Source organism: Drosophila hydei, unplaced genomic scaffold (assembly GCF_003285905.1).
Source record: "Drosophila hydei strain 15085-1641.00,03,60 unplaced genomic scaffold, DhydRS2 tig00008134-arrow-pilon, whole genome shotgun sequence".
Taxonomy (NCBI): domain Eukaryota; kingdom Metazoa; phylum Arthropoda; class Insecta; order Diptera; family Drosophilidae; genus Drosophila; species Drosophila hydei.
In genome coordinates, this window is record NW_022045843.1 from 2,966,626 (window position 1) to 2,981,245 (window position 14,620).

The following is a 14,620-nucleotide window of genomic DNA, read 5'->3' on the forward strand; positions in this document are numbered from 1 at the left end:
AAAACTAATATTGAAAGGAGATTAAATAAAAAGGCCCACGATGCCTTTTACTTATTGAATAGTCTAAACATTTATTTGTTAATAATCTATGCCTTCTTCGCAGGGTACTGCCCACTTACTGTGCAGCAATCGACGGAACCCAGTGCAGAAATACATTTGCTGTTTGCTGTAATCAATTTGAATTGAATGTTTAATTGATATGAGGAGATAGTGAGAAACGTTTACTTTACTATATAAAAATATTAGTTGAGTTGCATCTGCTGACCTGTCGCTATAATCTTATTTAGTGATTAACTTAAGGTGCGCATAATCAAACAAGAATCAAGCTGAGAAATATAAATAAAATATAAAAACTAATGTTTAGACAAGCCATACACACACGTCTATGCCTGCTGCCTGCTGGGTATCTGTGAATAACAAATAAATATACTCACTGTCACAATAGATCTTCTATTAACGATAATGTGTATTCAAGCGCTTCTCTTATTGGACGTGAGAGCTTCTCAGCGGCGCTGATCGTCGTTCATGAATAGCAGCACGAAAGAGGCTTTCGAGAGATTGGATTGGCTGGCCATCTGCTTTTCTCGCTGATCATACGTTGACGCTGACCGCAGCAGCATCACACGCGAAGATCAAAACTCACGAAATGTATGTGTCATTGTTACTAGATGGAATAGCAGCTATCAACAAAAATTGTTGACATTCATAAACACTCATAAATAACAAATGCTTTACTATACCTGATAACGCGCGTGCCCAATATTTTCTATATATTTTTAGCTCATCTTCAATGATAGCTGGTGTTTGTAAAAGAGCCGAATCATCGGGGCTTGTATTTGAATGTGTCGCAAGAGCATACCCTGTAAATTGATATACTGTAATTGATATACTTTTTATTCATATAAGTCATATATATATGGGAAATAACTGTCAAGACTCGATTGTTTAATTGACTTCCGATAGGCGAGTGTTAGATAATTTAGTCAGCAGCTTACTCGCTATATTCAATTCTATCATAGAAAAACTTATTGATTGAGCTGTTGTAAGCCAAATCAGACAACCTTCTTGACATGTTTAGCAGGGTATTTCAATTGAGCCTACCAAATTGAACAGACCCGCTTGGCGGCCACGTTAAAAGTGAGACGCACTGCCCACAGCATCTCAGTCGTTTGTGAATCGCGCCGTGGATCGGTTGATAGAAGCGTGAAAAATTGAATATAAATTAGGCATTAGCTGAATCAATGTAAATGCCAGAAAGCTAACTGTGAAGTGCATAAAAGTAAACTTTAATATCAGTAGTAATATTAAGCGGAAAAACGTTTCAACTAGTTTTTGGCCAAAACATAAATCGCATTGAATCTACTGAGGATTAGCATAAAAGTAAATGTAGAACAATTTTCAGCTTTAATTATATATTTATATATACTTGTCTCAATCTCTATCTCTATCTATCTGTCATCTGTCTCTCATCTCTATCTATATCTCTATATGTGTCTCAATAGTTAATAGACAATAGTTGCCAGATACTAGACTTAGACTAGATTAAAACTTACAAGCTCGAACTTGTTTACTTTATTTTAACAGAATAAATAATCTCTTTGATGGGATCAAGTGTTTTGTAAATGGAAACTGTAGAAACTTGTTTAATCGCCAGGCTTAAATTTTTTTTAAAAATTTACCTTGATCAAAACGAAAATTATATACGAATAATAATAGTAAATAAGTCGCTTTACATCGACTCAATTCTATGAGATACTCTGCAAACTTAACGCATTATTACATAGATGGAAGTAGTGTTTGATAACCAAAATGAATATTGAAATATAATCAACAAAAATGCATAAAGTATTTCATATCTATATTCTATACTGCATCTTAGCAAGTTAATTGCTAAAATTTAAAACAAATATTGAGTCAACTTTACAAGGTATACGCAACTGAGAACTGCGCACTTACAGAGCTGCAAGCGCAGTCAAGTTGAAATCTATTTGCTATTTGCTGTTTGCTGTAATAAATTTGAATTGAATGTTTAATTGATAGGAGGAGACATCAGTGAACTGATGAGCTTAGCAAATATTAGCAGAGTTTGCTCGACTGTTAAGCTTAACTAGTTAAGCGAGAGCAATAGTCGTCTCATTCTAAGACTAGAAATTGAAATTAAATTCAAGTAGAACATATATATATAAATAATATTAAATATACTTCAGCTCTAAGCTAACCTGCATTCCATGCATTTATCTTTTAGCTCGTGAGAGATTCGCGTTCGTTCCCAAACACTTTATAGACATCAGTGCAAACTCAACATGTTATAAAATAAAAGAAAATTAATAAAGAAAAGTGCAGAAAATAAATCAAAAATAAATTGGAAAATATAAATTCACATTGAATACACCAGCATGAAGCTGCAGTCGTTGAGTCTTGTTTTACTGTACTGCGCGCTGGCTGCACTGCCGCAGGCTAGGCCGGCGAACATTTTAGCCGTGTATGCATTTCCAGGTAAGCAGGTTTCACTGTACTGCAATTGCAACTAAAACTGTTCTAACTGGCTGTAAATTGCTCAGGCAAAAGTCATTTCATGATGCACACGGCGCTGATAAGGGAACTCGTGGAGAGCGGGCATCGTGTCACGATGATCACGGCCTTCTCGCTGTCCTCGCAGCAGCTGGGCAGCAACTACACGGAGCTGCTCATCGAACCGGTCTACGACTTCTGGCACGATGGTGAGCGAGCAGAAACCTGCAAAGGGTTTTCAGACTAACGAATCGTTCCACAGTGAAGCTTAACTTTGGAGTGCAGCATCTGTTCGACTTGACGCAGATGAAGAATTATGATTTCCTCAAGATGTTGGAGATTATTGGACTGAAGACCACGGAGCATGCGCTACGTCAGCCCAAGGTGCAGGCCCTGATCAATGCTCGCCAGACGAAGGGCGTCTTCGATCTGCTGCTCGCCGAGCAGTTCTACCAGGAGGCCTTTCTGGCGCTGGCCTACAAGTACAACATACCCATTGTCACCACAAGCACGCTAGGGTATGAGAACCATATGAGCCAAATGATGGGCCTGATTACGCCGTGGTCGTTTGTGCCGCACGGCTTCATGCCCTTCACCGACCGCATGTCCTTCATGGAGCGGGTGCACAATACGTACGTCTCGCTCTACGAGGACTTTGATCGTCTGCTCAACTACTTTCCCAAAATGGACGCCATCACTGAGCAGTACTTTGGCCAGGCCTTGGGTAAGTGCTGACCCATTTTGATAGCTTAAAATCTCTGATTCTATTGCCCGCCCCGCCCACAGCTGAAGTGCCCAAGGTCAGGAGCATGGAGAAGAAAATCTCGGTTATGCTGCTCAACAGTCACGCGCCGCTGACGACGGCACGTCCCACTGTAGACGCCATGGTGCCAGTGGGCGGTATGCACATCTATCCGCCCAAGCCGCTGCCCACAGACATGCAAAGTTTCCTCGACGCGGCAACAGATGGCGCCATCTTCTTTAGCCTGGGCAAGTGCGAACCCAAACACTATTTTCGAGCTACCCCCAAATAACTCTTCTCTCTGCTCCCATTCCAGGCAGCAATGTGCAGAGCAAAGAGATGCCCAGGGACATGTTGCAGCTGTTCCTCAAGGTCTTTGGCTCCATGAAGCAGCGCGTGCTGTGGAAATTCGAGGACGAGTCCATTGGTCAGCTGCCACCCAATGTCATGATACGCAAATGGCTGCCACAGGCGGATATATTGGCTCATCCCAACGTCAAAGTCTTCATCACCCACGGCGGACTCTTCGGCACCCAGGAGGGCGTACACTACGCCGTGCCCATGCTGGGCATGCCCTTCTACTGCGACCAGGTGAGTGCTTTACACTGATCAGATAGACGACTTCTTTGATTAATGCCCTCGCCATTCGCAGCATCTCAACATGAACAAGGCCGTGCTGGGCGGCTACGGCATTAGCCTGCACTTTCAGTCCATTACGGAGCAGCTGCTCCGCGACTCACTGCTGCAGCTCATCCACAATGCCAGCTACGCGGAAAATGTGCAGCGCGTCTCCCGCATCTTCAGGGATCGTCCGATGTCGCCGCGCCGCAGCGCCGTCTACTGGATCGAGTACGTGATACGACACAAGGGCGCACCCCACATGCGATCCGCTGGTCTCGACCTCAGCTGGTATCAGTTCTACCTGCTGGACGTGATTGGTTTTGTGGCAGTCCTTGGATCGACTGCTCTGTGCCTTAGTCTGCTGGCCATACGCCTGCTCCAAGGCAGCGGCAGGAAGCACAGGAAAGCGAAAGCCCATTAAATCATTAATTCATTATTATTTCTAGTTGTAATTGCTGTTGTCAATCAAAATAGTTGTTAATATATAGAAATATAGCCTAACGTGTCTTATACAGAGACGCTTGATAACACGTTCGTGTCAGCCAAGATTATATATTCCTAGCGTAGCGCCAATCATAACTCACATTTGCTAAGCTGTCGATCCAACTGAAAAGCAAATTTAAATATATGCTCAGCAGGTTCGTTCCACTTGCAAATACCCTGTAGAAACGTTAGTTTGTATATTCTTTTATATAATTAATTTCTTCAAATATTAGCTGAGCTTAAGTGGACCAAGTGCAAAAATCGATAAGTAATCGATATACTTATAGTTCATAGCTATTTCATACATCATCATTCATATAGAACTCGATTTATATGTCTTTCGCCATAGAGTCTGGTGCTTAAAAAGAACATGCAACTCTATGATATACCCTGTAAATCGTAATGTCATGGATGTAAGCATTTAAGAGTGCTAACTTTACAGGGTATATGAAGTGCGTAACAGTCAGCAGATGCTTTAGAGAACTGCGCACTTATTTACGAGATGAAATGCATTGGCTGTTGGCTGTTTGCTGTAATGAATTTGAATTGAATGTTTAATTGATATGAGCAGACAGCGAGAATTGTAAGTGGAATATACAAATATAAGTTGGGCCTGATGGGCAGCTTAGTTTGGCTAGACAAAAAAAAGAATCGAGTCTTGAAACTACATTTTAAATATATTTACAGAAGCACAAGGCATGCATAACCGCTTTTAGTGGCTACAGGGTATTAAAGGCCCTTCTCTCATAGGCTGTGAGAGTTTCCCAGTGGCTTGCTGATCATACTGTTGGCCCCCTCGTGGCACGTGAAGATCCATTAACAACGAGCGTGTCCAAAGTATTTCTAGCTCATCTCTGATGATAACACAAACAGCTGGAATTGCTTTGGATTGCGCTCTACAAAAATACCCTGTAAAAATATACTCTTGAGTGTCTTATATGCATACAAAATTATCTCTTCAAAGTCTAACTCAAGCTAATTCATAGAGTTGTGAATGAAATGTGAAATATATATAGAACATATCTGATTATTTAATTGACTCGCAACAGTTGAGGTTAAGCAATTTACTCAGCAGTGTAGTCGACCGATAAATACCCTGTAATTACTAGCAAATCAGCGTCTTTTATATACATTTCCATCATATGAAAACTTATTAAAAACCACATTTTGGTTATCGAACCATCGAACCAACCTTATCGCAGTCTTGCTAGAAGTTTGAATGCCGAATTTCATCACGACGCATCGCCGATACGTTGCCTGGAGTCGACATACGGCAGACCCAGCGCCGACAACGTCTCAGTCGTTTGTGAATCGCGGCGCGGATCGGTCGACCGACACTTGAGTAGCTCCCACACTGCGGCAAACAGATTGAAAATGGTGAGCAAATAAATTAACTTAAACAAAATTAAGTGCCTAACTTCAGTGGGCAACAAAAATGTGCACAAAAATAAGCTAAATTTTTCAATTGAATATTTATCAGTTGAACAGAAACAGGTTTTGCCCAAAACATAAATCGCATAAAAGTGTTTGCCTCTCCCTCTCTCTCTCGCTCTCTCTCTCTCTCTCTCTTATGTCTTCATATTTCGGCAAACGTTTACAAACGTTTAATATGCTTTGCCGTTCTGGCCAAACGTTTACGAATTTGTCAAGCGATAAATACCATAAAGCTATTCACAGAATACAAAATCAATAGAAAATGCAAGTTAATTATTAAACGCACGTAGGCGATAAGGAAAATCCGTCGCTAGATAAGAGCTAACAATGAAAAGTCTACAGCGCTGCTTGAGTAGCTAGCCTAAAGTGATTACATTAAATTAGATAAAGAACCTGAAGTAAAAAGATAAGTTAACTAATCTATTTGACCTACAGCAACCGAAGAGCGCATTGAAAGTCCTCCTGCTGGGCCTTGTTGCCCTGCAGCACTTGGAAGTTGGAGCTGGTTACCGTATTCTGGCGCCCTTCTTCTTTCCCGGCAAAAGTCATTTCATGATGACCGATGCGATCATCAGAGAACTAGTTCATAGAGGACATGAGGTGACCTTCATTACACCATTTTCATTGGCCAAGGAGAAACTGGGTGCGAACTACACAGAGATTATTATACCTCAGTACAATATTTGGGGTGAAAGTAAGTCCATTTGGTTGGGGTAACGTAATTCTAACTAAATGTCAACCAAAACTTCTTCTTCAGTTTTGAGCACGATCAATGCCAAGTCAGCGTTGGACATGACGGATGTGGACACTATCACATTCCTCAAGCTTGCCCATCAGATGGGCTTAGGCAGCACGAACTTTGCCTTTGAGCAGAAGGAAGTCCAAGATCTGATCAATGCCAAGGACAAAGTGGGCAAATACGATTTGCTTCTGGCCGAGCAGTTCTTCAACGAGGGCGCCCTCATTCTGGGGCATCTATATCAAATACCAATTATTACCGTCACAACTTTCGGATACGCCAACTATCTGAGTTCCCTGACGGGCATTATCAATCCCTGGTCGTATGTGGCTCATGGCTGGAAGCCCTACACAGATTGCATGTCACTTACAGAACGTATTGACAGCGTCTTCTGTTCACTCGCAGAAGAAGTGATGCGCTACTTCTGGTATTATTCTGCACAGGATGAGATAATACAGAAGCATCTATCCAAGCAATTCAAGGATTTGCCAACAGTTAAACAACTGGAACGAAACATCTCAGTCATTCTGCTGAATAGCTACATGCCCTTGGAAGCCCCTAGACCCACATCGTTCAATATGATTCCCGTGGGTGGGCTACACATAAAGCCTACCAAACCTTTACCCTCGAATATCAAAAAGTTCTTGGACGATGCCAAGCATGGAGCCATCTACTTCAGTTTGGGTAAGTTGCAAACTCATATTCATATGTTCATGGACTTGGCTAACAGTCTCCGACAGGTTCTCAAGTGCGTAGCGCGGATTTCCCACCCGAGAAGATCAAGATGTTCCTTGGTGTGTTTGGAAGTCTTAAGCAACGCGTTCTCTGGAAGTTCGAGGATGACAAACTGCCCAATCTGCCTGCCAATGTGATGGTCCAGAAGTGGATGCCCCAGACTGACATACTCGACCATCCGAACGTCAAGGTTTTCATCTCCCATGGAGGACTCTTCGGCACTCAGGAGGCGGTTCATTATGGGGTACCTGTACTCGGCATGCCCGTCTACGCTGATCAGCATTTGAATATCAAGAAGGGAGAAGCTGCTGGCTATGCGCTCAGCGTAAACTACCATACAGTCACGGAGAAGGAGCTGCGCTATGCGCTGACAGAGCTGCTGGAGAATCCCAAGTATATGGATAACATGAAACGAGCCTCACGCATCTTCCGCGATCGTCCACTGAGTGCGATGGATACGGCCATGTTCTGGATCGATTATGTTATCAAGCATCGTGGAGCACCACACATGGTGTCCGAGGGACTCAACCTGCCCTGGTATCAGTTCTATCTCCTAGACATAGCGGGCATTGCGTTGGCTTTGATTTTGTTGCCCATTTTGGCTCTGCTTCTTCTTTGCCGCCAGTTAAGGTCTGCGAAGAAGCCCAAACCAAAGTCCAAGCGACACTAGTAATACGCCTTATAGAAACTCCCAAACATGTTTTAAGTATGTTAATTTCATTGAATAAATTTGTAGACTTACAAATTAAAAAGAGTATGAAGCTGTTCTCTCTTGACCCCAACTGAATATCTCTTACTTCAAGAGAGCTACAATAGAGCTCTTCTATGCGATTTTCATGATGGCTTGAATGCCATCCTTTGCACTGGCCGAGTGGGTCTCAGTCGTCTTTGAATCGTGTCTCAGATCGGCCGCCTGAGTGCGAAGCCGGAACACAAAAATGGTGATAAACAAAAAACAAATAATATTTCAGCGAGTAGGACAACTACTTAAGAGAACAAGAACAATTGAGTCTAACTACAATTTTGAATAGCTGAACTTAGAATATATAATGTGGAGCTGATATGGTATAGAGAGATAGATCGATACGTTAATTTGCCTTTCAAGTCATTGATCTAAAATAATTTATATTAATTATATAACTAGCAAACGTATCAATAAACTATATTGTGAAATACGAAATATGTTCGAGAAGCAGGCGAATCTAAGCTTTGGAAAATTAAGCGAACAGCTGGTCAGAATTACTTGAAGACGCCACAAAACGAAATTTGCTTGATTAATTTTATAGATAAGTTTAATAAGCACGTAAGCGATAACACAAACGTTTCAGACTGTTCGTAATCTCGTGAAGATAGATAAGAACTCAAACTGTTATAGCCATAAAATAGAAAATTTTTTGCTGCTAGAGCAATTCCCATAAAGATAAGAATATTACTTCAAGTGTCACAGATTACAATTTCACAAGCACCTCAGACTGTCTTTATTAATAAATTATCTACTTGACCTACAGCAACTTAGATTCCCCTTGAAGTTGGGATCACGCATCTTGACGGCCTTCTTCGATAGGTAACACACGTGCAGCGTGGACTTGAGGTAACTCTACTCGCTGACTAAGAGGAACCAGAGAACCTCGATACGGCAACAGATGGCGGCATCTTTAGCCTGGGCAAGTTTGAACCCCAACACTACGAGCTACCCCCAAATAACTTTTCTCGCCACTTCTATTCCAGGCAGCAATGTGCAGAGCAAAGAGATACGGGCGCACCCTCGCTGGTCTCGACTTCAACTGGCATCAGTTCTACCTGGTGGATATGATTGACTTTGTGACAGCCCTTAGATCGGCTGGCCTTTGCCTTAGCCCGCCGGACATACTTCCGCTCCACGGCAGCGGCAGAAAGCAAAGGAAATCTAAAGCCCTTTCAATCAGTAGCTCATCATTATTTCTAGTAATAAAAATAGTTGCCAATATATACATATTTTATTATATAGGTAGAATGAAGTGTGTCGCTTTGTTACAGCTGATAACACGTAAGTGTGAAACAACGTTATATATTCCTAGCGCAGCTCCGATCACAGCCGACACTCCTAAACTGTCGACTCATCGAAAAAGCAAAACAAAAAACATTCTCTACTAGCTTAAAGCTTATATATATTAGATCCTCAAATATTGTCTCTCGTTGAGTGGGTCAAGTTCGAAAATACCCTGTAATTGATATCACATATTAAATATATATAGGAAATAGCTATAAATTATTTATGATTCAAGCTAATTCTGGCAATTAAGTGTATGAGAATTAACTCAGCCTGCACTCGACTGATAAATGCTCTGCAATTGCGAGGCTGCAGGCGTTTTATATTAAAACTGATTGATTCAATTCAAGAGGGCGACAAAGTGCAGTCATCGAGTCAGTCTTATCGCCAGCGTGCAGGGTATTTGCCAGCCGAATTTCATCACAGGTGCATCGCCGATAAGTGGCCTGGAGTCCATATACAGTGCATGGGAGGCAACGTTTCAGTCGTTTGTGCATCGAGCCGCGGATCGGTCGACTGCAACCTGAGACACTCGCCAAGTGCAGCAAGCAAATTGAAAATGGTGTGCAAATAAATTAAACTTAAGTAAAATTAATCAAATAAATTGAGTGTCTAACTGCAAGCTACGCGGAGAAAGAGGATTTCATACAAATATTTATCAACTTAAAACGGGCTAACAAATTCATCATGTTCACCTATTAACCTACAGACATACTATAGGCGAATTCATTACAAGTAACAAATCAATAACGCATTCAAGTGAATTATGAAACGTGCAAAGCTGATAAGGAAAATAAAAACGCATCGTAATAGCCAGATAAGGGCTCGCATTGCAAAACTTAACTGCTTGAGTAGTTACTATAAAGTGGTAGTTACATAGCATTAGATTAAGAACTTCAAGTGGAAAGATAAGTTCTTTGGCTCCATTTGTAACTTACCTATATCATCCACAGCAACCAAAGAGCGTCCTGAAAGTCCTCCTGCTGGGCCTTGTTGCCCTGCAGCACATGGAAGTTGGAGCTGGTTACCGTATTCTGGCGCCCTTCTTTTTTCCCGCCAAAAGTCATTTCATGATAACCGATGCGATCATCAGAGAACTAGTTCATAGAGGACATGAGGTGACCTTCATTACACCATTCTCATTGGCCAAGGAGAAACTGGGTGCGAACTACACAGAAGTTCTAATACCACAATACAATATTTGGGGTGCAAGTAAGTCTCTTTGGAAGGCGTAATAACCAACTATTGTTAACCAAATCTTCCTCTTTAGTTATGGACTTGACCAGTGCCAAGTCAGCACTGGACATGACAGATGTCTACACCATCCCATTCCTCAGGGTCGCCTATACAATGGGCTTGGGCAGCACGAACTTTGCCTTTGAGCAGAAGGAAGTCCAAGATCTGATCAATGCCAAGGACAAAGTGGGCAAATACGATTTGCTTCTGGCCGAGCAGTTCTTCAACGAGGGCGCCCTCATTCTGGGGCATCTATATCAAATACCAATGATTACCGTCACAACCTTCGGCTACTCCAACTATCTGAGCTCCTTGACAGGCATCATCAATCCCTGGTCGTATGTGGCTCATGGCTGGAAGCCCTACACAGATCGTATGTCACTTACAGAACGTATTGACAGCGTCTTCTGTTCACTCGCAGAAGAAGTGATGCGCAAATTCTGGTATTATCCTGCCCAGAATGAGATAATACAGAAGCATCTATCTAAGCAGTTTAAGAACTTGCCAACCGTTAAACAACTGGAGCGGAATATCTCAGTCATTCTGCTGAACAGCTACATGCCCTTGGAAGCCCCTAGACCCACATCGTTCAATATGATTCCCGTGGGTGGACTACACATAAAACCTACCAAACCTTTACCCTCGAATATCAAAAAGTTCTTGGACGATGCCAAGCATGGAGCCATCTACTTCAGTTTGGGTAAGTTGCAAACTCATATTCATATGTTCATGGCCTTGGCTAACAGTCTCCGACAGGTTCTCAAGTGCGTAGCGCGGATTTCCCACCCGAGAAGATCAAGATGTTCCTTGGTGTGTTTGGAAGTCTTAAGCAACGCGTTCTCTGGAAGTTCGAGGATGACAAACTGCCCAATCTGCCTGCCAATGTGATGGTCCAGAAGTGGATGCCCCAGACTGACATACTCGCCCATCCGAACGTCAAGGTTTTCATCTCCCATGGAGGACTCTTCGGCACTCAGGAGGCGGTTCATTATGGGGTGCCTGTGCTCGGAATGCCCATCTACGCAGATCAGTATTTAAATATTAAGAAAGGGCAAGCTGCTGGCTTTGCTTTGAGTGTAAGTTACCGCACGGTCACGGAGAAGGAGCTGCGCTATGCGCTGAGAGAGCTGCTGGAGAATCCCAAGTATATGGATAACATGAAACGAGCCTCACGCATCTTCCGCGATCGTCCACTGAGTGCGATGGATACGGCCATGTTCTGGATCGATTATGTTATCAAGCATCGTGGGGCACCACACATGGTGTCCGAGGGACTCAACCTGCCCTGGTATCAGTTCTATCTCCTAGACATAGCGGGCATTGCGTTGGCTTTGATTTCGTTGCCCATTTTGGCTCTGCTTCTTCTTTGCCGCCAGTTAAGGTCTGCGAAGAAGCCCAAACCAAAGTCCAAGCGAAACTAGTAATACGCCTTATAGAAACTCCCAAACATGTTTTAAGTATGTTAATTTCATTGAATAAATTTGTAGACTTACAAATTAAAAAGAGTATGAAGCTGTTCTCTCTTGACCCCAACTGAATATCTCTTACTTCAAGAGAGCTCTTCTATGCGATTTTCACGATTTGAAGAATGGCTTGAATCCCTTGAAATGAGTACCTGAAAGAGCAGCCAATCAAATCGCTACACATTATAGAGACTCGTTTTTAAACACCTTTTACTGATTATTTGGCTTAGCACTTGCCGACTGGGCCTCAGTCGTCTTTGAATCGTGTCGTAGATCGGCCGCCTGAGTGCGAAGCCGGAACACAAAAATGGTGATAAACAAAACACAAATAATATAAATTAAATTAAGTTCAGCGAGACTAATTGAGTCTAACTACAATTTTGAATAGCTAAACTTAGCAGAGAAAGTACAGCTGAGATATGATGTAGATATATAGATCGATACATTAATTTGTCTTTAAAGTCATTGATCTAAAATAATTTATATTAATTATATAACTAGCAAACGTATCAATAAACTATATTGTGAAATACGAAATATGTTCGAGAAGCAGGCGAATCTAAGCTTTGGAAAACTAAGCGAACAGCTGATCGGAAATACTTGAAGACGACACAGGCAAAAACAACCTGATTAATTTTATAAATAAATTTATTAAGCACGTAAGCGATAAAACAAACGTTTGTGACTGTTCGTATGACAGATAAGAACTGAAATTGGTATAGAAAAACTTCGTTGCTACTAGAGCAGTTCCCACTAAGATAAGAATATAAACTGAAATGCCATAGATCTTAAATTTCATAAGCAACAACAACGTTTACTTGACCTACAGCAACTGAGAGTCTTGAAGTTCCTGCTGCTGGCTCTGGTGGGGCTGCAGCATTTGGAGCTAAGCACTGGATCGCGCATCTTGACTGCCTTCTTCTTTCCTGGGAAGAGTCATTTTATGATGCTGAATGCCGTTATCAGGGAGTTGGTGCAGCATGGACATGAGGTCACCAACATCACGCCCTTCTCATTGGCCAAGGAAAACCTGGGCTTGAATTACACAGAGATTGTAATACCTCAATACAACTTCTGGCCCTCAAGTGAGTGTACAATAATCCAGTCTCATCAGCTCTAACTAATCCTGTATCGTGTCTAGTTCTGGAAACGACAAAAGTCAACTCTGTCGTGGAGCTAACTGATGTCTCTACTTTGACGCTGCTTAAGCTCTTCTATGAGATGGGACTGAAGAGCACAAGTATGGCTTTCGAATCTCCTGAGGTGCTAAAACTTATCCATGCAAAGGATAAGGCGGGAAAGTACGATTTGTTGCTTGTCGAACAGTTCTTCAATGAGGGCGCCCTCTTTCTGGGTCATCTCTATCAAGTGCCTGTCATAAACCTGTTTACCTTCACCTTTGCCAACTACATGAGTTCCTTGACGGGCATCGTCACGCCTTGGTCATACGTGGCCCATGGCTGGAAGCCCTATACGGATCGCATGTCCCTCTCGGAACGCATTGACAATGTCTACGTCTCACTGGCCGAAGAGCTCATGCGAAAATACTGGTACTATCCAGCTCAGGACGGGATACTGGAGCAACACTTTTCCAAGACGTTCGATAGGCTGCCTTCCATTAGGGAAATGGAACGCAACATTTCAGTTATTCTGCTGAATACCTATATGCCACTCGAAGCTCCTAGGCCCGTTTCCTTCAATATGATTCCAGTGGGTGGACTACACATAAAACCCCCAAAGCCTTTGCCGCCTAAAATGCAAAAGTTCTTGGATGAAGCTGTGCATGGAGCCATCTACTTCAGTTTGGGTAAGCTATTGATAAGTTATGCCAAGCTTGACTTTATCCTACAATCCTTCTGCTAGGCTCCCAAGTACGTTGCGCTGACTTTCCGCCTGAGAAGCTCAAGATATTCCTGGATGTATTTGCCCGCCTTAAGCAACGCGTCCTATGGAAGTTCGAGGATGACAAATTGCTCAAGCTTCCACCCAATGTGATGACCCAGGATTGGTTGCCCCAGACTGATATACTCGCCCATCCGAACGTCAAGGTTTTCATCTCCCATGGAGGTCTTTTCGGCACTCAGGAGGCGGTTCACTATGGTGTGCCTGTGCTCGGCATGCCAGTCTATGCCGATCAGTATTTGAATATTAAAAAGGGTCAAATTGCTGGCTACACAATGGGCGTGGATTACCGCACTGTTGCGGAGCAGGAGCTGCGCCATGCCTTGACTGAGCTGTTGGAAAACCCCAAGTACCGCGATAACATAAAGCGTGCTTCACGCATCTTCCGCGATCGTCCACTGAGTGCAATGGATACGGCCATGTACTGGATCGACTACGTCATTGAACATCGTGGAGCAGCACATTTGGTATCCGAGGGTCTGAACTTGCCCTGGTATCAGTTCTATCTCCTAGACATAGCTGGCATTGCCGTAGCTCTAGTCTTATTTCCTTTATTGGCTCTGCTGCTCATCTGCCGCAGCTTGCGGTCGGCGAAGAAGCTCAAAGCGAAGTCCAAGCGAAACTAGAACAAAATTCTCTTTTTTTTGATAACTCAAAACGATTTATTGATAAACAAATGTGTGCTATGATTATGTTAATTAGTTTGAATAAATTTATAAAATTGT

General features: G+C 42.6%; 4 protein-coding genes across 4 annotated transcripts; all 4 read left to right on the forward strand.

Annotated features, from left to right (window-relative positions):
• Positions 1 to 1,166: 1,166 nt before the first annotated feature.
• On the forward strand, positions 1,167 to 4,549 carry LOC111604073 (UDP-glucuronosyltransferase 2B13). Its single transcript, XM_030225448.1, has 7 exons — positions 1,167 to 1,380; positions 2,246 to 2,496; positions 2,562 to 2,720; positions 2,774 to 3,235; positions 3,298 to 3,501; positions 3,570 to 3,844; positions 3,906 to 4,549. The coding sequence occupies exons 2-7, from the start codon at positions 2,397 to 2,399 to the stop codon at positions 4,293 to 4,295; spliced, it is 1,590 nt and encodes a 529-aa protein (XP_030081308.1). The 5' UTR covers positions 1,167 to 1,380; positions 2,246 to 2,396; the 3' UTR covers positions 4,296 to 4,549.
• A 955-nt stretch (positions 4,550 to 5,504) lies between these two features.
• On the forward strand, positions 5,505 to 8,020 carry LOC115483450 (UDP-glucuronosyltransferase 2B15-like). The gene is made up of 4 exons (XM_030225447.1): positions 5,505 to 5,734; positions 6,227 to 6,485; positions 6,549 to 7,214; positions 7,271 to 8,020. The coding sequence occupies exons 1-4, from the start codon at positions 5,732 to 5,734 to the stop codon at positions 7,933 to 7,935; spliced, it is 1,593 nt and encodes a 530-aa protein (XP_030081307.1). The 5' UTR covers positions 5,505 to 5,731; the 3' UTR covers positions 7,936 to 8,020.
• A 1,725-nt stretch (positions 8,021 to 9,745) lies between these two features.
• LOC115483459 (UDP-glucuronosyltransferase 2B15-like) lies at positions 9,746 to 12,036 on the forward strand. Its single transcript, XM_030225531.1, has 4 exons — positions 9,746 to 9,856; positions 10,248 to 10,506; positions 10,565 to 11,230; positions 11,287 to 12,036. Exons 1-4 carry the CDS (start codon positions 9,761 to 9,763, stop codon positions 11,949 to 11,951), a joined length of 1,686 nt encoding a protein of 561 aa, XP_030081391.1. The 5' UTR covers positions 9,746 to 9,760; the 3' UTR covers positions 11,952 to 12,036.
• A 218-nt stretch (positions 12,037 to 12,254) lies between these two features.
• Positions 12,255 to 14,619, forward strand: LOC111604098 (UDP-glucuronosyltransferase 2C1). The gene is made up of 4 exons (XM_023321998.2): positions 12,255 to 12,303; positions 12,823 to 13,078; positions 13,135 to 13,800; positions 13,857 to 14,619. Exons 1-4 carry the CDS (start codon positions 12,301 to 12,303, stop codon positions 14,519 to 14,521), a joined length of 1,590 nt encoding a protein of 529 aa, XP_023177766.2. The 5' UTR covers positions 12,255 to 12,300; the 3' UTR covers positions 14,522 to 14,619.
• The last annotated feature ends 1 nt before the right edge of the window (position 14,620 follows it).